At 40.6% G+C, this 22,003-nt stretch overlaps 5 protein-coding genes and 1 pseudogene across 6 annotated transcripts; 4 read left to right on the forward strand and 2 right to left on the reverse strand.

The window, feature by feature from the left end:
* Positions 1-971: 971 nt before the first annotated feature.
* Positions 972-2,211, reverse strand: LOC131325450 (probable 3-hydroxyisobutyrate dehydrogenase-like 1, mitochondrial). Its single transcript, XM_058357730.1, has one exon. The coding sequence runs from the start codon at positions 2,184-2,186 to the stop codon at positions 1,137-1,139; it is 1,050 nt and encodes a 349-aa protein (XP_058213713.1). The 5' UTR covers positions 2,187-2,211; the 3' UTR covers positions 972-1,136.
* A 2,131-nt stretch (positions 2,212-4,342) lies between these two features.
* LOC131325452 (uncharacterized) lies at positions 4,343-5,609 on the reverse strand. The gene is made up of 2 exons (XM_058357733.1): positions 5,078-5,609; positions 4,343-4,904 (listed from the first exon to the last, which is right to left on the reverse strand). The coding sequence occupies exons 1-2, from the start codon at positions 5,537-5,539 to the stop codon at positions 4,467-4,469; spliced, it is 900 nt and encodes a 299-aa protein (XP_058213716.1). The 5' UTR covers positions 5,540-5,609; the 3' UTR covers positions 4,343-4,466.
* Positions 5,610-7,399: 1,790 nt separating this feature from the next.
* Positions 7,400-8,100, forward strand: LOC131325456 (mitochondrial import inner membrane translocase subunit TIM17-2-like; annotated as a pseudogene).
* Positions 8,101-9,313: 1,213 nt separating this feature from the next.
* LOC131325457 (uncharacterized) lies at positions 9,314-12,448 on the forward strand. 2 transcript variants are annotated; one of them, XM_058357737.1, is made up of 3 exons: positions 9,314-9,665; positions 9,998-10,098; positions 12,031-12,448. In XM_058357737.1, exons 1-3 carry the CDS (start codon positions 9,465-9,467, stop codon positions 12,143-12,145), a joined length of 417 nt encoding a protein of 138 aa, XP_058213720.1. In that variant the 5' UTR covers positions 9,314-9,464; the 3' UTR covers positions 12,146-12,448. The 2 variants fall into 2 exon arrangements, 1 of the variants encoding a protein (XP_058213720.1); XR_009199708.1 differs by having other exon boundaries at positions 9,542-9,733; positions 10,002-10,098.
* Positions 12,449-14,929: 2,481 nt separating this feature from the next.
* LOC131327463 (mitochondrial import inner membrane translocase subunit TIM17-2-like) lies at positions 14,930-16,236 on the forward strand. Its single transcript, XM_058360629.1, has 2 exons — positions 14,930-15,304; positions 16,230-16,236. Exons 1-2 carry the CDS (start codon positions 14,940-14,942, stop codon positions 16,234-16,236), a joined length of 372 nt encoding a protein of 123 aa, XP_058216612.1. The 5' UTR covers positions 14,930-14,939.
* Positions 16,237-18,181: 1,945 nt separating this feature from the next.
* On the forward strand, positions 18,182-19,587 carry LOC131325455 (mitochondrial import inner membrane translocase subunit TIM17-2-like). Its single transcript, XM_058357735.1, has one exon. The coding sequence runs from the start codon at positions 18,270-18,272 to the stop codon at positions 18,873-18,875; it is 606 nt and encodes a 201-aa protein (XP_058213718.1). The 5' UTR covers positions 18,182-18,269; the 3' UTR covers positions 18,876-19,587.
* Positions 19,588-22,003: the final 2,416 nt, after the last annotated feature.

The following is a 22,003-nucleotide window of genomic DNA, read 5'->3' on the forward strand; positions in this document are numbered from 1 at the left end:
GTACACTTTCCAACCCACCACATTCAATCGCCAATGACAGGATACATGAGCAATTCCAATTCCCTGATTCGATCAAGGTTCTTCACCATTAACAGCCTAAGCCTTATCTTCACAAGAAATTGCAGATTCAAGTGACTCCAGTACACTTTCCAACCCACCACATTCAATCGCCAATGACAGGATACATGAGCAATTCCAATTCCCTGATTCGATCAAGGTTCTTCACCATTAACAGCCTAAGCCTTATCTTCACAAGAAATTGCAGATTCAAGTGACTGCTTGTTCGGCTGCTTGAGTGCCACTATGGAGCTTGGGCACCCCGTTTGCCCTCCCCATGATCCTTCAACAAAAGAAAAAGATTCTGAGACTGCTGCCAGTCCAAGCAAATCAAGCCCCATACTTTCATACTCCAAAGTCCAAACAAAACCCTGAATCCTTCATCAAACGATTCTCAGAAGACGGCCTCAAGTCCCTCATTGAAATGCTGTTCCCAGACAAGGTGACCAGTTTCGATCCAGCCACCCAGTTGGTACACAACTCAATTGAGACCCGATTTTTCGGCAAAAATAAAGCCTTCCAGGCTTCCACTGCTCCTACCACCATTGAAGCAAAGGTGATTTCATTACGATTGGTACAAGATAACGAATATTTGGGAATCTTCTTCACTTCCCCAAGACACACTAGCACTGGGAACTGAAAGCCACAAACTCCACATACACAAACAAAATGCTTTTCAGAATGAAAGCATCAAATTATAGCAACAAAAACTCTAGGAACACAACTTTAGAACGCAACTCCGCGCACTACTACATTCAGAAGCGTTCAATGTATGAGGGCCCACATACATCGAATAGGCAACATGCAATATCTCAATCAAGTTCCTCACTTTCTTCAGTTCACATCAAAACAATCCCAATACAACTATCAAAAACCAGTGACAAACAGTTCAAGTCTCAGCATAACATAAGAGAAACTAAAACCTTATTGTTATCATTGCTCATATTTATCATCTTAAATATATCAATATATACACTTTTCCAACAACCCAATTCATTCAAAACCCAAATATTGAAAACCATACACATCTAATTCCAAATTACCAAATTAAGATCAAGTTTTTCTCACTATTACCAGTCTCAAGCCTTCTCTTTCACAGACTCAAGTGACATGTTATTCATCCGCTCGAGCGCCAAAACCAGCGCCTGGGTGCCCAAATCCCCCTCCCCATGAGCCTTAAGCGAGATATAAAGCTGCTGAGCCAATGCCAGCCCAGGCAAAGCCAGCCCCATACTCTGACACTCCTTCAAACAAATCCCCAAATCCTTCACAAAATGGTTCACGAAAAACCCGGGTTCGAAATCCCGGTCCAGTATCCTCTTCCCGTACAAATCCAACGATTTTGACCCGGCTGCCCCGGTCGCAATCGCGTCCAGATACAAACCCAGATTCAAACCGGCTTTGTGTGCGTATATCAAACCCTCTATCAACCCCACCATGGTTGAAGCAATGGTGATCTGGTTAGCCAGTTTACAAAACTGCCCCTTCCCCGGCCCACCCATGTAGTTGACTTTCCCGAGGAGGGAGAAGATGGGTTTCAAGCGGTTAACGGTTTGTTCCTCGCCGCCGGCGAAGATGGTCAGGGTTCCGTCCCTGGCACCGCGGTCGCCGCCGGAGACGGGGGCGTCGACGGAGGAGCAGGACTTGGTGGCGGCGGCGGCGTGGATCTCGGCTGCGAGGGAGGGGTCGGAGGTGGTCATGTCGACGAGGGTCCCGGTGGGTGCGAGGCCGGCGAGGGCGCCGGAGTCGGGGTGAAGGATGACGTGGCGGACATCGGAGGGGTAGCCGACGATGGAGAAAACGACGTCGGATTGGGCGGCGACGAGGGCAGGGGACGGGGCCCACGCGGCGCCGAGGTCTAGGAGGGGCTGGGATTTCGATCGGGTGCGGGTGAAGAGGGTGAGGGCGTAGCCGGCCTTGAGGAGGTGGACGCACATGGACCGCCCCATCACGCCCGTGCCGATCCAGCCCAGGCGGGTGTTGGATGGGCTTATTGGGTCTGCGGTGGTGGAGGAGGCGGTGGCCATGGGGCGGAGGTGGGTGGTGGCGGTGGTGGGTGAGGGAGGTGGGAAGAGGGCGTGGGAGTGGAAGTGGGTGTGGAGTGAGCGGAGTAGAGAGGGCAGTCTCATTCCCTTATTTTTTCTCCTTGGAGTGGCAGTTTATCCTGTAATATCGCAAATGGTTAACCAGTAGGAGGTCAATTTTGGGCATGCAGCACAATTTAGCCCTAATTTCCACTAATCTTTTTTTTTTTCAATATTTTGTCAAAAATTAAATTATTTCCACTGATTAATACATCCAATATAAACAAATACTCAATCTCTTCCTATTTAATTGTCCACTGCAGTTTTGCGTGCATTTTCAACGGTTTATATCTCTCGACGTATATTACGTTTTATGTTTTTAAAATCATTATTTTATAAAAAAAAAATGAAGATCTATTAAACAATATCTATGTTGCATATTTTTAGCAATATACGTTGAGAGATATAAACTGTTAAAAATGTACGCAAAATCGTAATGGACAATTAAATAGGAATGGAGGGAGTAGCTATCAGAAGTGGTCAACTTCTAGCCCACCGAAATTGCCACCTTAGTAATTTTGGAAAATATATATTTGATAACTTGGTGGGAGACGGAGAGTTAATACACACCTTTTTTTTTTGATCGGCATTAATACACACCTCAATTAATCAAATTATGAGGACACCAATCCCAAAGTGACTAGCAAGAGTCCAGGGCCCTTCACCATCGAGCATTCGAGCAACCTTTTATAGCGTCTCTTTGCTAATAATTTTGGGGTCACTTCACCCCACGCGTAAATATGTGAAACGATTGTAAAAGGGGTTGTAGGGATTAAGGCCCCGTTTCGGAAACGAAAATAAGTATTTATTTTTTAAGAAGACAATTTTAAGCTCAAAAATCATGTGTTTATGTAAATAATTTTCCTATCAATATGGATTTTGTTTGATAGATCTCATTGAAATCTTTTATACGGTGAAAAAAATTTAAAAAATAAGTTTTTATTTATATTATTTTTAAATTTAAAAATGTGAAATAAGTATTTATTTTTTAAGAAGGTGTTCTGGAACGGAACCTAATTCGAAGTGTGCGCAAATTAGCTCGGGACACCCTACATTCCAAAAACCAAAAACAAAAAAAAAAATGTGTATTAAAGTGTGGCCCCATTCTAGAACGATAAATAAGTACTTATTTTTTAAGAAGGCAATTTCAAGCTAAAAAATTATGTGTTTAGGCAAATAATTTTCCTATCACTATGGATCTTGTTTGATAGATCTCATTGAGATCTTTAATACGGTGTAAAAAAATTTAAAAAATTATTTTTCATTTACATTATTTTTGAGTTTGAAAATATGAAATAAGTACTTATATTTTAAGAAGGTGTTCTGGAACAGAACCTGTATAATATTACAGTATGTGCTCACATTTATATGAGTACATAAAAATCCGTTCTGTTTTATAATATAGATGTGACAAAAAAAGTGCAAAAGTGGGCCTATTTTTTTGTTTGGTGCGAGTGTGCTAGGTGTGGTATTTATGTTTTTTAAGGAATAAATGCAAGAAAAGGATAAGAGTTTATTTTTTCCGATCCATTTTATAATAATATATATAAATCAGAAGAGCCTCACCTCATTTTCTTTCCTCTTCTTTTTTTCATACTGTTTTATCCGATAATATCGTACTAATAATGGAGTATTCATCAAGAACAAGTGTACGACTATTCGATAAGGGTCGTAAAAAAAATAAGGGTCATCAAAAAAGTCCGACTATTCAAAAAAAAAAAAAGTATGACTATTCGACGAGCCCATTCTAGCACACCTTCTTAAAAAATAAGTATTTATTTCACATTTTCAAATTCAAAATAATATAAATGAAAAATAATTTTTTGATTTTTTTTGCACCATATTAAAGATCTCAATGATATCTTTCAAACAAGATCCATATTGCATGAATGTTGGATATAACTTGTGGTATCTTACCATATCAGCTTCGCGTACTTTTTTTTCCCCTTATGTTTTTTTGTAATGTCATCTTTTTTAGTAGTAGTATATTAAAAAGTTGAATTCAGAGGCTGAGGGATAGGTCCAGTTTTGTGAGCAGCAATGCTAGTAGAGTTTTTGTCTCTTCGAAACTCTCTTAATGCATTTCTTTTTTTGTTGTAATGATTTTATTTCTTACCATTATGATAGTGAAATTTTCTTTGCCGTAAAAAAAAAAAAAAAAAAAAAAGAAAAAAAGAAAAAAAAGAGTGGTAGGAAAACAAAAAGGTGCAAAGTGCACCATGTTCAAAAACGACATCTCAAGGTACTCAATTAAACATTCTTCCATATTCATTCACATAGCAATCCATGAAAGAAACAGAATTTAGTCAAATATCCGTGAAGAATTTAGGACGTTTGATCCTTGTCTTCCTTCTTGCGAAAACCATCAACCTTCTCGCAAAAACCTTCAACCGCCACTGCTCGGTGTCTGGGAGTCTTCGCCAAAAACCCTTTTCCGTCGTTATCATTTTTGACTAAGTAATCGAACGCCCTTAGCAGCGTCAATTCATCGAAGTCTCTAACGCTCATGACCTCGTGGTACAATAACGTGATGTTAAGTCGATTGCCGTTGATTTCTCTAAGGCTTTGAGCGATTTCTCCGAGTTGTACGGACAACTCGGAGAAATTGTTAACATCTTGGTCGGGAATTCCCTGTGATGAAACTCCGCAAGAGGGACAGGTTGGTTTCTCAACCTTCTCTTGTAATACCTCTTCCGGAGTAGGGGAACGTTTAATCGAGTCTGCTTCGGCGATCTTCTCCTCGACTCCGGCAGCAACAGAATACTTTGCAGAAGCCAAACAAACAACAAAACAAAAAGCAATCAAATGGTTAGGCAGAGTATATGAATAATTGGACAACATGTATCAATAAAACGCAATTGCATTGCTCAACGCCTCAACATGCATATATAGACTTTATCTAAAGAAACCAAAGGGCTTGCACTAGTCTTGCTTACCGGACCGGCGTTCTCGCAACGCGACTCGCACCCACATCTTGGGGAAGCTTGCAACTTCTCAATCCGCACTACAGATGATGCTGCCCCAGCGGCTATGTCAAAGAAGTCGTCGTTGAAGCGGAGAACACTGCTTATTCGAAACCATCCGAAGATGGACTTCACTCTAACCCCGCGAATGTTGGTGATCCCGTCTCTGCGTATTACGCCCGTTACGATCTCATCAAATCTGAACGGATATGTAAGAGTTTCTGTTGTATAGTGACAGGGTCCTTTTAGGAACACCGAAAATCGGCCGGTGCATCTATCTAGTTTATAGCCTGTGACCTCCGCGGGCAGGAGACCCACGGGGTACTCGTACTCTTTTAGCACTTCATAGGCGTCGGGGTAAGCGTTGTTTTGTTGTAGGAAAACAGAAACAGAAGAAAGAACGGAGAGCGTAAGAATAACGATGGACATTGTCATTGTCAAATTATCCTGAACGTGATTGATTGAAATCAGAAACTCAAAAACCTTTTTTTGGGGATGACGATGTATATATAACCGTGGGATTTGGTAAACCTCTGGTTGTGAATCGAAGGGGCGGGTAAATAGTGGGAAAAATGACTGGTTCTTCGTTACTTTACTAAAAATAGCGCGAAGGATATGGGGAATATGACTGGTTCTTCGTTATTTTACTAAAAATAGCCCACGCAAAGGATGGGAGAAAAATGACTGATTCTTCGTTATTTTACTAAAAGGAAAATTCTAAAATCAGCCCAGTGGGCTGATAATAGTGAGAGTGTGAATGTGTATTAAAAGGTATAAAAAGTACACAGAAATACGTGTTTTTCTTGTCTTATAGTGTGTTTATCGTCAGCCCATTAGGCTGACAATAGCAAAACCGTTACTAAAAATAGCACACAAAGGATAGGGGAAAAAAATTAGTTTGTTCCTTGATTTTTGGGGTGTACAGCAATAGGAGATACTTGTTCGTTGCTTTGAGGTCGTTGTACTTCCGGTTCTTGGATAAATATTCCAAGTTTGTTCTCCTATATATATAGTATGTTTACTGATCATTTCTTGAGCTTGTCGGTAATTATGACGCCGGTGATTTGTGCTTATGACGCTTGCGATTGTGGATTTGTATTTGAGCTCGTAATCGCTTATGGTGAAAGTGCAGGCGCTGTTTAAAGTAGGCCTTGAAGTTTCCGGTGGATGTGTATAATTTGAAGCCCGTTGTAACGCCTTGCGGGAGAAGGCCGATAGGAAAATCATGTTCCTCTAGGACTTCGCCAACAAGAACCACGATGATATTACTTCATCACTGCCTCAATGAACTAACACGAGAGCATTTTGCATACGCGAAATACTACTCCTACTACGTACGTACGTAGGTACTTTACCCAACGTCGACTAAAAATCTCCAACGGCGTCAAACTAGCTTTCAATTGCAGAATAAACCTAAGCATGCCCGGCCCCATCGTAGTCGCATTTCACATCTTTTTCTCTGCCCTTTTAACAAACGAACCAGACTTCGGAACTGCAATGTTTGCACTACTTTCAGATAAGTAGCTGGGATTGAAGCCATTTTGTTAAACATTACCATTTTCAAGATCAGAAAAACTTCTTCGCAGGCCATTCCGTAAAGAAAGTTTTATGGAGGCCAATCGCGTGCGTCCAAAGTGTTTTTTGGACGGTTCGGATTGAAAATCAATTATGACTGGTAACAATTAATTATGATCGGTCATAATTGAAAATAAATCTCAGCCATTGATTGCGCGAATGGAAGGCGCGAATTGCGCCGCTCCGTCTAGGACGAACACAGGGTTTTAAGTTGATCCAAAGAGGCGAATGTACATACGTATAAGTGCGACCAAAATGATTTGAAATTAAAATTGTCCTTAGCATAAACCGTGCTCGTGTAAAATTGCCCTTCTTTATTTGTGTTCTACTAAAGTACTAATATGTACGTATGAAATAAACATATAAAAAAATTAATTAGCCCTCCTCTTTGCCCAACTTATTTAGGATTAAAAAGATGACTAATTAAGTTCCCTAAACATATTTCATTCCAAGGAACGTCAAAGGAGCCCTAGTTCACAAGGTTACCCTCTTGAACTAACCAACATCAGATCTTTAATGACCAAACTACCCACTTCTGGACTTCACTACCCCCAAATTTCTCATTCCCCAGTTCTACTTCTCCAAGGACTTTCTCGTAATCTCACCTGCTTGCCCCTTACCCACGCTCTCCTCTTTTCTAAGTTTTCTTCCCCTACAAAACCTCAAACGCCCCAAATCTCTCTCTCTCTCTCTCTCTCTCTCTCTCTCTCTAGACTCCTCCAAAAAATGGAAACCCAAGAAACATCACGAGGAGAACCCTGCCCGAACCGCATCCTCGTGGACATGGGCAGCGGCTTCGGCTTTGGCGCGGTCGGCGGCTCCGCCTTCCACTTCATCAAAGGCCTCTGCAACTCCCCCGGAGGCCACCGCCGCGCCGGCGCCTGCCGGGCCGTCCGCTCGAACGCCCCGTGCATCGGCGGGATCTTCGCCGTGTGGGGCGGCCTCTTCTCCTCCTTCGACTGCGTCATGGTCTACGCCCGTGGGAAGGAGGGGACCTATGGAACTCCGTCACCACCGGTGCCGCCACCGGAGGACTCCTCCAGTTGCGCCAGGGCCTCCGCGCCGCCTCCAGCTCCGCCCTCTACTGCGGCGTGTTTTTTGCTTTACTTGAAGGGAATAGGTTTTGGCTTGATAAGTATATGATTGCGCAGCAGGATATGCCTGTTGTGATTCAGGATAAGAATCCTAATAAGTCCTCTGAGATGACGTCCTCCTCGTCGTCTTCGTTCGGTGGTGAGGAGGAGGAAGCGAAAGGATTCACGACGGAGGTGTTGGAGAGTTTCGATTCGCCGGTGCCACCGACTTCCGAGTTCAAGTGAGACAGTGCCTTGTCAGCTCTTAGAACCATACATTCCCCGTGGATCCACATGAACTTCACAAAACTGCGTGGTTAAACGTACGGTGGACCCACCATAGAAATTTGCAGTGTTAAATAAAAAGGCCAAACGGGGTGAGTTCCCAATAATTTTTCCAACTTTTTAGAGAATTGGAAGGTTTCTTATTTGAATTTTTATTTATTTGTTGGAGTTATAATGAGTTGAGAAATTGTATATGTTCAAATATCTGTGGCTATTATGACATTGTCCATTTGTTGAACATGTAGGAAAATAGTGCGGAAAACAATAAACAATTTTACTAATTTTTGGAAATTACAACATGAACATGAATTGCAAAATTACAGAATATGAAATGTAAACATAAGCTGTAAAAGAGTATTAGCAATTCCAAACCGAGACTCGTTTTGTTCAACGGTGCCCTTAAGACAAATTCGTCGCCTCACCAGTGCTGCAGGTTGTGTCGGTGTTCGTCTCCTAGGGTTGACTCGGTTACCACTCAGACGCCGGAGCACCGTCGTAGACTGCCCGTCGAACTAACTTGTGTCTGTACTCTCTCTCTCTCAAAAAGAACTTTGTATTGCAGAAGAAGTAGTAGAGATGCTTTAGATTATTTTCGGTGTGTTGAAACCAAAGGTAGAGGTCCCCTTATATAGCTGAATGAGGAGCCTCTACCATTAATACGACAATGAATACGAATATTCATGGAGGAGCCAATAATCAATATGGGAATTGATTTCGCAATTCAATTCTGAAATAAAACTGATACAGTTATTATTCCCGAAATTGAATACACAATCATGGGTAATAACTCTGGGTAATCAACCCAGATTTGACCATTCAACCGTGCACTGTTGTTTGTTCGAAAACCCACTTTAAGAGACAATTTCTCATTCATCTCTCAATGGAATTTGTTCATTTTTCACCGGTTTAAAACTCCTTGGCTAGGAGTATCTAAAACCCACTTGGACCCACCTCGCGCGGTGTGGGTCCCACCAAATTCTCTTTGGTTAAAATTTCATTTTTCCAACAGAACATTCTCCGATGCTGTGATAATCAATACTACTATGGCAGAATTATGCATTTTCTGCAAGTTGTTTGTGGATGCAGTATCCTACCTCTACTAAAGAAGAACCAGTTTGGCAATTCCATCGCTTGCCAATTTTTGGCTTATTTGGACAATTTTGCCCTTTAATTGGAAGACATGTAGTGTTAATTAGTTGGGTAATTTTGTCATTTCGTATTTCCTAAGTTTGGATACGTGGCTTTACAGCCTTTACCAAGACCAGGAGGGAGAAATCCCCTTCAACTTTACTCTTTTTCCCTTCTCTCCCTCACCGATTTTTAACCCCTCCCACCGATTTATCCACCCCCCCTCCACGCCATTATTTCTTCTTCTTCTTCTTCCCCTAGCCCCCCTCTCTCTCTCTCTCTCTCTTTCTCTCAGAGGAATGAAATCATCAACGCCATCCCGCCGGTGCTCCTTGAGTCGGAGAAGATTAGGAACGTTATTTTTGAGAAACAAGATTATTGTTGTTTTGGCCTCTGTTCTTCTCCTTTACTCCCGCATAGTGTCACGCTCTCGCACACCATACCATCCACCCCAACTTCTTACCAAAATTATTTCACGGCATCAGCGGTCGACGGAGAGGGTAAGTCCAGTTACTGCGGCTCCGACAAATATCGTCGTCTAAAATCGTAAACGTCGCTCGCTAGATAAGTTCTTACTCGGTGTGGGTTTCGATTGGCTGATTGTTGGGTTTAGTAGTAATTTGTGAGAGTGGGTTTCGACTTGTGAGAACCCGACTTACAGAAATTGCATAAGGTATACAGATTTTCTGTGGGTGTTAATCCTTTCTGGTTGTCGATCTAGGGTTTTGTTTGAATTTTGTTTCTATATATCTGATTTGTCCGCTTTGCATGCGTTTGTTAGTGCTAATTTCTCTGGGTATTCGGATTGTGATTGTTGGTGTTGATTTTGCAGAGAGGTAAAGTTGGTTCTATGGTTGGTGAGGGGGGTCAGAAGCGGAGAAGAAGAATTGAAGGAACGAATTTGGATTGTCAAATCTTGATTTGCTTCTCTTGGTAAGATGTTACGTACTCTACCTGCCAATTTGATAGTAGATTGTGTTCCAATTCTTTGTTTCAGTGGTTTAATTTTTTAGGATCTATAATCAAACCATCATAACTTGGGTTAAGATATTATGTAGTTAGATTTGGTGGAAATAGCTAGAACTTAACTTGAAAGTGCAGAAACTATGGGTTTTCATGAATTAACAGGTTTTTTGTGTTCCACCTTAATATATTTTTACTTTCTATGTAATAATAGTTGTTTAGATGTCAAAAATATATTATGTCTAGAAGACAAAAAAAATCATGCTCTACAGTTTTAGGGTGTCCTGATGATATATATTTTTTGCATTAGACATTAGACAGCAATAACATTTCAGTTTGATGATTGCCTTCATGAATTCTTGTAAATATTTGTTACCTTTTCCGTTCAATATGTTAAGCAAAGGAGTTGGACAACTTTCCGCATGATTTGAGTAACAATGCAAATGAGTATTAGTAGTATTGGAGGATATGAATTATTCTTTTTTCAAATTGCTCTCTTATTTGATTCAGTGTTCCCCCTAAATACTACTTGGGGTGGTTCGTTTTTGTGTCCGCAAGGACTTTGGTATTTTCTTACTCTGTGTTTATTCAGTTTTTCATTCTCCTCTTAAATACTGATGACTTTGAGAGTTGAATTGTTGTTTCACATTGCTTATCAAGTTTTAGTAATAGCCATTTCAGTAGTTTGATCACCCAATGGCCACATCAAACCTATGATCGTTGAATTGTGAATTTGTGATTTCACATTACTTATTGAGGAAAAGGAAAATGTGTTACCCTTTCACTCTCTATCTCACAGTTTCTACTTTCTTAGTTCAATGTATGGAATGGTTGAAGTAGGTCAAGAGTGATTGTTTTTTTTTGTTGAATTATGGGCCTACATCTATTGGGTGCTTAATGGATGGTTCGGATTGACTAGCTCTTTCGCTCGAGGGCTGAGATTGAGAGCAAGAAAAAGCAAGGAATGAGATGAACTTCAAACCTCTAATTTTTCCCGCCCATGACACTACACACGGCATTTCCACTTCCAGTGGAAGACTCACCCACGTTCCCCACTCATCTCTCTCTCTCTCACTCACCCACACACCCACACACACGGCAGTTTAACTGCTTCCCACACCCCTGCTCCTGAACCAAAACAAGCTCGAATTGACACTCCCCCTCTCACCTGAATCCCACACAAATAAGAAGGAAAAGAAAAAAGCCCGAATGAAAAATGAATCTGCCACCATGGAATTGTAGTTTGTCTCAATTGATAGAGGTACCCGATTCTGGGTTGAGTTCCTTTGATGGTCGAGTTCTTTGACAAGGGCACCTCATATTGAAGGTAATAACAGCACTTGTGTTGATTGCCCTTTACTGACTATTCTCTTATATGCACGAGGTTTGTTTTTGAGTGCTTCCTAGAATGACACTACCTTGCCATCTGTAAATACCATGTGCAATATAAAATATGCATGTAATCAGCTAAACTCTATGCTACTTTCTATAATATCTGAAACTCAAAATTTTTTTGCTTAGAGGAAACTGTAAGAGCCAGAAACTTCATAATAAATGAGAGTTCTCTGATCCTTTTGAAAGATGAGGACACTTTAAAGTTAAGAATTGCTTTTTTCATGAAAAAACAAATGACACTCTGGGGGTTAAACCTGCTCATTGTTTCTTGGCAACATCTTGGGTAGTTGGTTTTGATTAGTTGGGGGTATCTTGGATGGCTGTTGTTGTGTCTCGTATCCTTTAGGGTGGTGTTTGCAGCCATTAGACAGTCTTAGTACTAGTGGGGTGCATCTGTTTCTCTGCTGCTACTTCTACACTTTATTGCTCACTACTGCATATGACGGATCTTATTGCAACCAATTTTTCCAACACAAAGTTAATGCTGAAAATATTTTGAAGTTGCAGGTATATTCTGCTGTCACTATATGCTACAGCATTGTTTGGAGTAAACTACACCGCTGATTGGAAATATGTTGATCATGATTCTGCTATTTTGCTATCCTTTCATGCTATTAAGTAAAATCTACTGCCATCACATGGATGGCATGGCTGCTATATTACCATGACCATGTTACAGTGAAGAATTGCATTATGCTTGAAGGATTGGATTTTGCTGATAGTCTTACCAAGGCATTCCTTACCTGACTAAACTACGCCAGTGATTGGAAAATCTTAATGCTGAACCACTATGCTGCTAGCATACCATACTAGCCTCTTTCAGTTTGATGATTGGCTTCATGAATTCTTGTAAAAATTTGTTGACCCTATTTGGTTTTTGCCATTAATGATGTTATCTGTGTGAATGTTATCCTCAGGTTTACAATACGTGCTTTCCCAAATTGGTCTTTTCAACAGGCATGGCGAACGTGCCTTGCACGTCGCGATGTACCTAGTATAATAAGGAAACTCAGTTGGAGGGAGGACGAAGTGAAGTTGGAATTTGATTATTTAAGAGTTCGAATCGTACTGTGATTGAATTAAGATTGCATTTGGTAGGCAAACATTTGGTTGTTTGCATCCATGAGGAATTATGCTAGAGACATGACATTGGGTAGAGATTAAACTCTTTACACTGCTGCCGGTGTGAATATTTGTTACCTTCAAATCAATTACATTACACTACGTTGCAAAACAATAGTCCTAATCAATAAAACATGACGACGTGACGCAATATAATTGATTGGGAGGAAAGCAGAGTCGTAAAATTGAAGCTCCCAAACATTCCATTGAATTTCTATGATATAAAATAGATCATTAACATCTTCAGAATCATAAGCCGTACACTCGAAAAATTTGGGTTGCAATGAAATGTATCCAAGAGACCTCGCGTTATTCTCTGTTTGGAAATTACAAACATAAACTATTCTCCTGTGGGGCTCTTCCCTCTCTCTTCTTTCTCTCTAAACTTTTACTAGAGAAATTCTAGCCGTCGTTGTTTGCATGGGGCAAGCACTGTCTCCACCCCCAGGCGCCTCTCTCTCTCTTCCTTTTTTTTCTCTCTTGTCCTTGTTGGCGCTCCTCTCTTCCGTGGGCTATTGCTTCTTCCGTGGGCTATTGCTCCCCCCTTCCCTCTTCCTTCTTCATTTCCACCCCCTCTCCCCCTCTGTTAAGATCCCGCCGGATGCTCTGCTGGGTGTATCCCGTTCTGCCGGCTTTTCTGGATCCCGTTGTGGACCGCCATTTTACCTTGTTGAAGGTAGCCGGTCTTTTGCCTAGTAGCGCTTTGGCCGTTTCAGGTGGTGGATGGTGCGATTTTACTGGGTTGTTGGTAGCGATGCTGTGAGTGGATATGGTATGTTAGGACTGGATATGGTGGCAGTAGGGGCTGTCGTGATTCCTGTGGTTGGTACGGTGGTTGTGGCGGCGGTGCTGCGGTGGCTGTTTTGAGTGTTTCGGTAGATTAGGGTTTTGGTTTTGTGTTTCATTTTTGTTTTGTCCGGACTCTTGTCCGGTTTATGTCCAGATGTTGAGGCTGGTTTCTGTTCGGATATTGGGTCTGGTTTTTGTCCTGGTGGGACTTTTTAGGTGGTTTTCTTCTGATCTGATTTTTCCAGATCGGGTGACTGATTTCCACATGTTTAATATTATTTTTGATTTGGAGCTCCGCCATCCCGAGACGGTGATGTCTAGGTACTAGCTCCACGTTAGCCGGCCATGTTGACGGTGTGAAGAAGTAAGCGTTTGGCTCTTGCATAAGCGTTAGACACTAATTTCGTCTCTTAGTTTTTTTTTGTATTGTGTCTTTGGTTTTCTGTATTTTGATGGGAATCTGTACTTGTCATATGTCGTGTTCTGTATTCGGAGTTATCTGTAGATACCGTATGGCTTGATTAATGAATTTGCTTCTTCCGTTGAAAAAAAAAAAAAAACCTATTCTCGTGTAAATTGCTCCTTTATTGGGATGGGGATTTCAAACTGACTTCCAGTTACAGGGGCTTACTTTTACACGTTTGAAAACAAACAAATTTCATTCCAAGGAGCATGATCCCGAACGAAGGCGGAAAAAAAAATCTTGCAAAAATTGCATCAATTCTAACCATGATATATAATTGCATCAGTTAAAAAAAGAGAGGAAAAGTTGAAAAACAAAATGACAAATAAAAGAAATACTCCTCGAAAAAGACTGACAACTAAGTTATTCACGGAGTTCTATGAATAAAAGTTTTTATGGAAGTGAATTTCATGCGTACAAAATACTTTTGTACGTTTAAAATTTAAAAAAAAAACAATTCTAGGTTAACTATAGTGGTGAAAAGGGGAGTTGTTACGTTTGTTGTCCCCTTCCACCATTTTTTGATAATAAAAAAAATTACAGTGATGGAGCCACGATTTTATCCGAAGGGCCGGCTTAGTAAACATATATTAGTTTTTATCAGAATGTATACTTATTATATTATAAGGTTTTGTTTTTTAATTCATTGCATTTGTACAATAAAATAATTCTTTAGGCTACATCAACTATTACGTGCTTTTTTTTTATTTATGAAATAAATTGAAAAATAAAAATTTAAAATAACCATTTTTGTATCAAATCGAACAAAAACTGTTGCGATTATAAATAGCTATACACGAATAATTATTAATAATATTTCAAATCATGTATATACAAAATAAAATTTAAAAACTCGGATACTTGGGAGTTGGGGCCCCAAACATAGCTCCGCCTTAGTTAACTTCGTGGAATAGTTTTTTCAAATTTTGGACCGTCTAAATTCAAAACAGACAATCGAAATTGCACGACTCTTTGAATAAATTGATTCAAGGAGGTTTCATGAATAAGTCAATCTCTCTCTCTCTGTCGAATCCTCAAAAAAATGGGAACCCAAGGAAGATCACGAGAACCCATCGCGGACAACATCGTCGACGACATCGGCTTCGCCTTCAGCACGGGCGCGGTTGGCGGCTCCGCCTTCCACTTCATCAAAGGCCTCTGCAACTCCCCCGGAGGCCACCGCCTCGCCGGCGCCTGCCAGGCCGTCCGCATGAACGCCCCACGCGTCGGCGGGAGCTTCGCCGTGTGGGGCGGCCTCTTCTCCGCCTTCGGCTGCACCCTGGACTACGCCCGTCAGAGGGAGGACCCGTGGAACTCCATCGCCGGCGCCGGCGCCGCCACCCGCTCCGCCCTCGCCGGCGGCGTGCTTGTTGCTTTAATGGAAGGAAGTATGATTAGGCTTACTAGGTTTAATATGGAAAATCCTATGTGTACCGACCATTTTTGGACCGAAACCGTACCGACGGCCGCGCGCGGCCGTCTCCGGCCACCGGACGGCCGATCCGAGCCGTCCAAAAATTTTAAAAAAAAAAACCGAGGGGCCCAGCGCTGGAATCAACGTCATCCGATGTGTGTAGGGTGCTTGATCTAAACACCCTATTTTTCGTGTATATATGTATACACGAAAAATAGGGTGTTTAGATCAAGCACCCTACACACATCGGATGACGTTGATTCCCGCGTTAGGCCCCTCGGTTTTTTTTTTATATACACGAAAAATAGGGTGTTTAGATCAAGCACCCTACACACATCGGATGACGTTGATTCCAGCGCTGGGCCCCTCGGTTTTTTTTTTTAAAATTTTTGGACGGCTCGGATCGGCCGTCCGGTGGCCGGAGACGGCCGCGCGCGGCCGTCGGTACGGTTTCGGTCCAAAATGGTCGGTGTATATAGCAGTACTCGTTTAATATTGAACAGCAGTATATGCCTGTCGTGATTGAGGATGAAACTCCTAATAAGTCCTCCGAAACGACGTCGTCGATTTGCTTCGGAGGTCGGTTCGGTGGGAAGAAGGAGGGGAAAGCGAGAGGATTCAGGACGGAGGTGTCGGAGAGTTTCGATTCGCCATTGCCGCCGACATTCGAGTTCAAGCGAGAAATTTTTGGACTAATGACTTCTTTTTTTTTTTTTTTCTTCTAAATAACGCATTTGTCTTATTTTTTGTGTTATTGATTTGTCTAATTTAGAAAAGAAAATTTATGGTCCACAAAAATTTAGAAAAGAAATTTTTTTTTGAATTTTTTCACAAAAATCAGCGCCTGATTTTTCGGCTTTATTAAAAGAAATTAATATTTGGATCACAATTTTTACTTATCTAATTCCTCTTTTGAAGTGCATAGCAATAGGAGATATTTGTTCCTTGATTTGAGGTCATTGTACTTTTGGCGCTCTCGGAATTTTTTTTTCCAATTTATATTTACTGATCATTTCGTGACCTTGTCCGTGATTATGACGCCTGTGATTGTGAATTTGTATTTGAGCTCGTAATCGCTTATTGGTGAAAGTGCATGTGCTGTTTAAAGTAGACCTTGAATTTTCTGGTGGATGCATTTAATTCGAAGCTCGTTATAATGCCTTGTGAGAGAAGGCCGATAGGAAAATCATATTTCTCTAGTACTTCGCCAACAAGAACCATGATGAAGTACTACTTCATCGCGGTCTCAGTGAACTAACACATGAGAGCATTTTGAACTCTTATGTTAATCCTAGTAACTTAGAGCTATAAATAAACCAAGCAGCTCACGAGCTCAGCTCGTTATGAGTCTTATGACGCCTATGATTATGGATTTGTACTTGAGCTAATAATCGCTTTTATAATGAAAGTGCATGTGCTGATTAAAATAGGCCTTGAGTTTTTCGGTGGATGTGTTTAATTCCAGCCCCGTTGTAACACCTTGTGGGAGAAGACCGATAGGAAAACCATATTCCTTCATCACTGCCCCAATGAACTAACACGAGAGCATTTCACGCTCTTATGTTAAACCCATCTCTGTATCTCGAGTCTAAGTCACATAATGCCCGTGCTTATGTGTAAGAGGAGGGGTGAGCGCAAGAGTGAAAGTATCTTCGAATCACATCTTAAACAACTAAAATTCGTAAGAGCGAAAATTGAGAGCACGAGTGCAATGCGAGATTTTAGAACAAGAATGCAGGATATTTTGAAGGATTATGTGAGTCTCGAGTTCAAAAGCCAAACGGTGTCGTCCTCTATGCACCACGTCTGAAGCCAATCCGTTGACGACTTCGGGGTTGTTTGGCCTAATAAATCAAATGGCTTATTTTTTTGTTCTTATACAAATAAAAATTGTATTTGTTGGTTTTTTGTAAATTTTTTTTTGTGAATTATTATTTCGTCATGACGAGAAGAATTTAAAAAATATTTACCTTGTTGGAGACTAGAATAATGTTCCAACTTCATTGAGAGTGATGGACTTAAAGTGAAAGCCCAATTTTTGGTTAAGTAGAAACCCTAGATGCCACTCATTTGCCCGATTTGATGGAATGATAACTTAATTAACCCATTTCGATCGATATCTTGATCAACGGGTAATTTGAAGTCGATTTTTAGGGCTTTTTCTGTGGCATCCAAATTAGAGAACAAGCACCTGAGATTTCATGAAATTTTTTGAGTCAATTTAATTGGATTTTCAATTTTGAATAATTAACAAGAATCCCAGCTATTGACGATAGTAGAGATTGAGAGAATAACGGAGAGAAAAAAGAAAAGAAAAGACGTAGGAGAGAGGGAGAGAACATCAATTAACAAGAAAGGCTGAGAGGGCTAGGCCAAAATAGATCGGTGGGTTGTATCGGGAAAAAAAATTGAATTGGAATAAAATTTTGGAAAATTTATAGAAATAGTCCTCCTAATTTCATTCGAATCTCATTTTCGTACTTCAAGTATCAATTATAATTCTTTTGATCTTCAAGTTTGGTTTTCGTATCAAGTTGGTCCAATTGATAACATTTGTCGGTCAAACTGGACGGAAAAAATCAAATTGAGGGTATACGTCATCAATTGGACCAACTTGGTACCAACTACAACGTCTAAACTGTCAACAATCTAATTTTTTTCGCCCAGTTTGGCTGACAGAAGTTATTAATTAGACCATTTTGGTATGAAAACCAAACTTGAAGGTTAAAAAAATTGTAATTCATACTTAAAGAATAAAAATGAGACTCAAATGAAACTAGGAGGACCATTTAGACAAACAAATCGGGACGAAGAAAATATTATTTATTTATTTTTATTTTTTCTTCTAAAAGTGGCGTGCGCAATAGGCCACCGCCCTTAAGTACTTCAGCCCTTCCCCAAAACCTCAAACCGTCAAAACCTCAAACCCTTCTCTCTCTCGATCGAACCCTCAAAAAAATGGCAACCCCAGAATTGCCAGAAAACTCCCGAGAGCCCTGCCCGGACCGCATCCTTGACGACGTCGGTGGCGCCTTCGGCATGGGCGCGGTCGGCGGATCCGCCTTCCACTTCATCAAGGGCCTTTACAACTCTCCCGGAGGCCACCGCCTCTCCGGCGCCTTCCAGGGCGTCCGCATGAACGCCCCGCGCGTCGGCGGGAGCTTCGCCGTGTGGGGCGGCCTCTTCTCCACCTTCGACTGCACCCTGGTCTACGCCCGTCAGAAGGAGGACCCGTGGAACTCCATCGTCGCCGGGGCCGCAACCGGCGGACTCCTCCAGGTTCGCCAGGGCCTCCGCGCCTCCTCCCGCTCCGCCCTCGCCGGCGGCGTGCTTCTTGCTTTAATTGAAGGGCTTGGGATTACGTTTAATAAGTTTATGAGTGGGCAGCAGGATATGCCTGTTGTGATTGAGGATCAGATTCCTGATAAGTCCTCCGAAACGACGTCGTCGTCTTGGTTCGGCGGTTGGTTCGGTGGGAAGAAGGAGGAGGAAGCGAAAGGATTCAAGACGGAGGTGTTGGAGAGTTTCGATTCGCCGGTGCCGCCGACATTCGAGTTCAAGTGAGGAATTTTTGGGGTAATTATTTGTTTTGGCTAAATAACTCATTCTGGCTTATTTTTTTGTGCTTGTTCAAAAGAAATTCGCATTTATTAGTTTAGCGTCAAATTTTTGTGGATTATTTGTTTGTCTCTCGAATTCGGAAAAGAAAATTTATGGTCTGGAGTTATATTTTTTTGAATAAATAAAGACAAAAATCAGTGCCTGGTTTTTTGGTTTATTAAAAAAATTAAAGTTTGGATCAATTTCTTTTGTGGAGACGAACAAAATTTTGACACGAAACTGATAAATGCGTAAATGATTGAATAAAAACAAAAAAATAAGCCAAGATACTTATTTAACCAAAACACCGGTGATCTTTGGGGCAACACATGATGGTGTCTCAAAGCCTTTCAGCACAACACATTCTTGTGGGGTTGATGCGAACTTCACAGAAATTTCTGTGGTTAGGTGGACTGCGTAGAAACGTGTGGTAAATTTTCAAATTTTTGGGGAATTGGAAGTTTTGTTATTTGAATTTTGTTTGTTGCAGCTATAATGTTGTTGGTTTATAGAGTATATCCATCCCTTGTTGGACAATTTCGTTTGGTGTTGGGATTAGATTAGATTATGGCAATTGGGAATCAAGGTGAATTAACAATAATTCGAAATTTGTTGATACATTGCAGACCTTATAAATTGGGCACTCCAATTTGCATGACATTTATTTGTTTTCTAAGGGACCCTTCTAAAAAATTTCATAAGAAGTCTTCTTGTTCAAATTCCTTGTTGCATCTACGACTAGTTTTATATTTTGAACCAAAATTTGGAGTTGTATTCAATGCGATTTTATGTGGCTATTGTGACGTTGTCCATTTGTTGAATATTTTCCAGCACTGTGATAATCGAAACTATGTTAGAATTATGCATTACTGCAAGTTGTTTGTGGATAATAAGGAAATTCAGTTGGAGGACGAAGTGGAATTTGATTATAATTAAGAATTGGAATCATACTATCAGCTCAGATGTTTAGTAGCTTAGTAGCTGTTGCATTTTTCTCTTGTATCATACTATCAGTAGCTGTTGCATCATATGGGAATGTATTGGTTTTTCCGGGGGACCCTTTTGCCTTCCGAGATATTATATGGTCAGAGATCTTCCTCGACAGTTTGGATGAGTATCATTTATGAAAAGAGGGTCGTAATTTTTTATTTATTTTTGGTTGAGAATAAGTCAGTCATATGATTGAAGATTGCATTTGGTAGGCTAACATTTTACATTTGCTTGTTTGCATCCATGAGGAATTATGCTAGAGACATGACATTGGGTAAGCTAGCATAACAGAGTCGAAAATTTTTCCATTGTTGTTGCATATCATTGCGTAGATTTGGGGTTTCATTATAACCCAGGAGTTGTAAGCATTTGTATTCTCCGCAAAATAATCAACCATGAGCATAATAATCAAAGAGCTGTAGGGGTTGAGTTCTTTATATTTTGGTGTTGACTATCTTTGAATAACTTACGCTCCCTATGCTATCCTCTGCATTGATTGCGATGTCTACTGCCTCAACTTCTACAGTTAACTTGCCTACTCTCTCTCTCTCTCTCTCTCTCTCTCTGCTTTATTATTCTTTTCTGTGTCAGTTGATTTTTGAAGGGATTTGATCTGAATGGTAGTGGTGGTTCATAATCTATTCTGCTTGTTGAGATTAGGAGAGAAAAAGATGTAACTACGATTTGATTTTCACAGCCATAGCGCCACTCGTGCTTGGAGTGGAAAAAAGTATGATTTGCTTCAGGCAGACGATGAACCGTTATATGGGTATCTTTGTATCTGTATTTGTTTGCACTGAAGAGCCCTGTTGGAATGCCCTTTGGTACTGCAGAATAAATTCTGCTGTGATTTTCAGAGTGGAATGCAAAAGAACCAATTTCTTTCTTTTCTTTTTTTGGTTTGGTTTGGTTTTGGTTTGGTTACTCATTTGATTTGTGGGTAGAGATTCAAGTTAGTTTGGTCCAGGGAAATTACAATGTTTTGTGGTGTTGTATAATCTATGCTGCTTCCCTCTAAATTCTAAACCCTCGTTAAGCTGCAACGTATATTTGCAAAATCCGGTAATATCATGGAATTTCCTATCAAGTTGCCTGACACTGTTTCAAACAATGCATATTCACCCCCAATAAAGCGTCCATACTTCCATTGTTTCCTTGGTTGAAGGATTCAAGGATCTAAGTGCTCATGGAATTGAGTTATGGAGGATGAGTGCGTGCGTATGTTCCTAAGTGAGACTCCATATGGTTGGTGCTTATGAATAGTCAATTTGCCATGAATAAGCATTTGACAAAATCTGTATCTGCTACTTTTATTCTTTCACTCATCAAGCACAGGTTGATTCATATTTTCTGTACTCATCGTAGATGTAAGGATTTTATGTCTCTCGTCCCTAACCACTCTCCTCAGCAAGACACCATTTGGCATTCATCATGGTTATAATCGATGCAATTTTTGCAATTAAGATTCTTTTTCTGCCTTCGTTCGACGTTTCTTGGAATGAAATTACTTTGTTGCACATACGAACACAAATAAAGACGGGTAGTTTTACACGAAACAGAGTTTATGCATGTAATTTCCATATAGAAAGAATAATGCGTTGTCTTGTAGGTACGTTTCATTTCAAAGCCAAAATATGCGAGTGCACGACTTATGATTATGAAGTCGTTGACGCTTTGTTATACACCATATAAGTTACCATAAATGTTCAGGTAATAAGAGCATCTGCATTAAACTCGCTACTCCCCTCATAGCGGTAGATTGGCGAGAAAAAGTGAACGAAACCCTTTGCATCAGTCTCGCCTTTGATTGATCAAACTAACATTTGTTGTAGTCACTCTCTTGAAGAAGAGAGGCATTGTTCATAGCTTAACTACAATTTTATTGGTTTTTACACCACATCCATTCTAAACAATATATTTCTGTATTATTTATTGTTTTTAAGGTGTAATATTTGGCTCTAAGAGATTAAATATATGCTATTTATTTGGTTTTATGACTCTCTTAGAGCTCTCATTGAAAGCTCTAGAGCTAAAAATTTATTATGATCCTTTAAGATAAAATGATAAAAAAATAAGATCTTCGCACCAGTTCAAACGAGTTG

Source organism: Rhododendron vialii, chromosome 5a, assembly GCF_030253575.1.
Source record: "Rhododendron vialii isolate Sample 1 chromosome 5a, ASM3025357v1".
In the NCBI taxonomy this organism is placed as follows: domain Eukaryota; kingdom Viridiplantae; phylum Streptophyta; class Magnoliopsida; order Ericales; family Ericaceae; genus Rhododendron; species Rhododendron vialii.

What these genes read in the sequence shown, in the direction of transcription:
- LOC131325450 (XM_058357730.1), bottom strand. Translation starts at nt 2,186, where the DNA reads ATGAGACTGCCCTCTCTACTCCGCTCACTCCACACCCACTTCCACTCC.
- LOC131325452 (XM_058357733.1), bottom strand. Translation starts at nt 5,539, where the DNA reads ATGACAATGTCCATCGTTATTCTTACGCTCTCCGTTCTTTCTTCTGTT. An exon ending in GTTGCGAGAACGCCGGTCCG is followed by an intron (nt 4,905 to 5,077) that starts GTAAGCAAGACT and finishes GCTTCTGCAAAG; the next exon opens with TATTCTGTTGCTGCCGGAGT.
- LOC131325457 (XM_058357737.1), top strand. Translation starts at nt 9,465, where the DNA reads ATGAAATCATCAACGCCATCCCGCCGGTGCTCCTTGAGTCGGAGAAGA. An exon ending in ATCAGCGGTCGACGGAGAGG is followed by an intron (nt 9,666 to 9,997) that starts GTAAGTCCAGTT and finishes TTGATTTTGCAG; the next exon opens with AGAGGTAAAGTTGGTTCTAT. An exon ending in ATCTTGATTTGCTTCTCTTG is followed by an intron (nt 10,099 to 12,030) that starts GTAAGATGTTAC and finishes TTGAAGTTGCAG; the next exon opens with GTATATTCTGCTGTCACTAT.
- LOC131327463 (XM_058360629.1), top strand. Translation starts at nt 14,940, where the DNA reads ATGGGAACCCAAGGAAGATCACGAGAACCCATCGCGGACAACATCGTC.
- LOC131325455 (XM_058357735.1), top strand. Translation starts at nt 18,270, where the DNA reads ATGGCAACCCCAGAATTGCCAGAAAACTCCCGAGAGCCCTGCCCGGAC.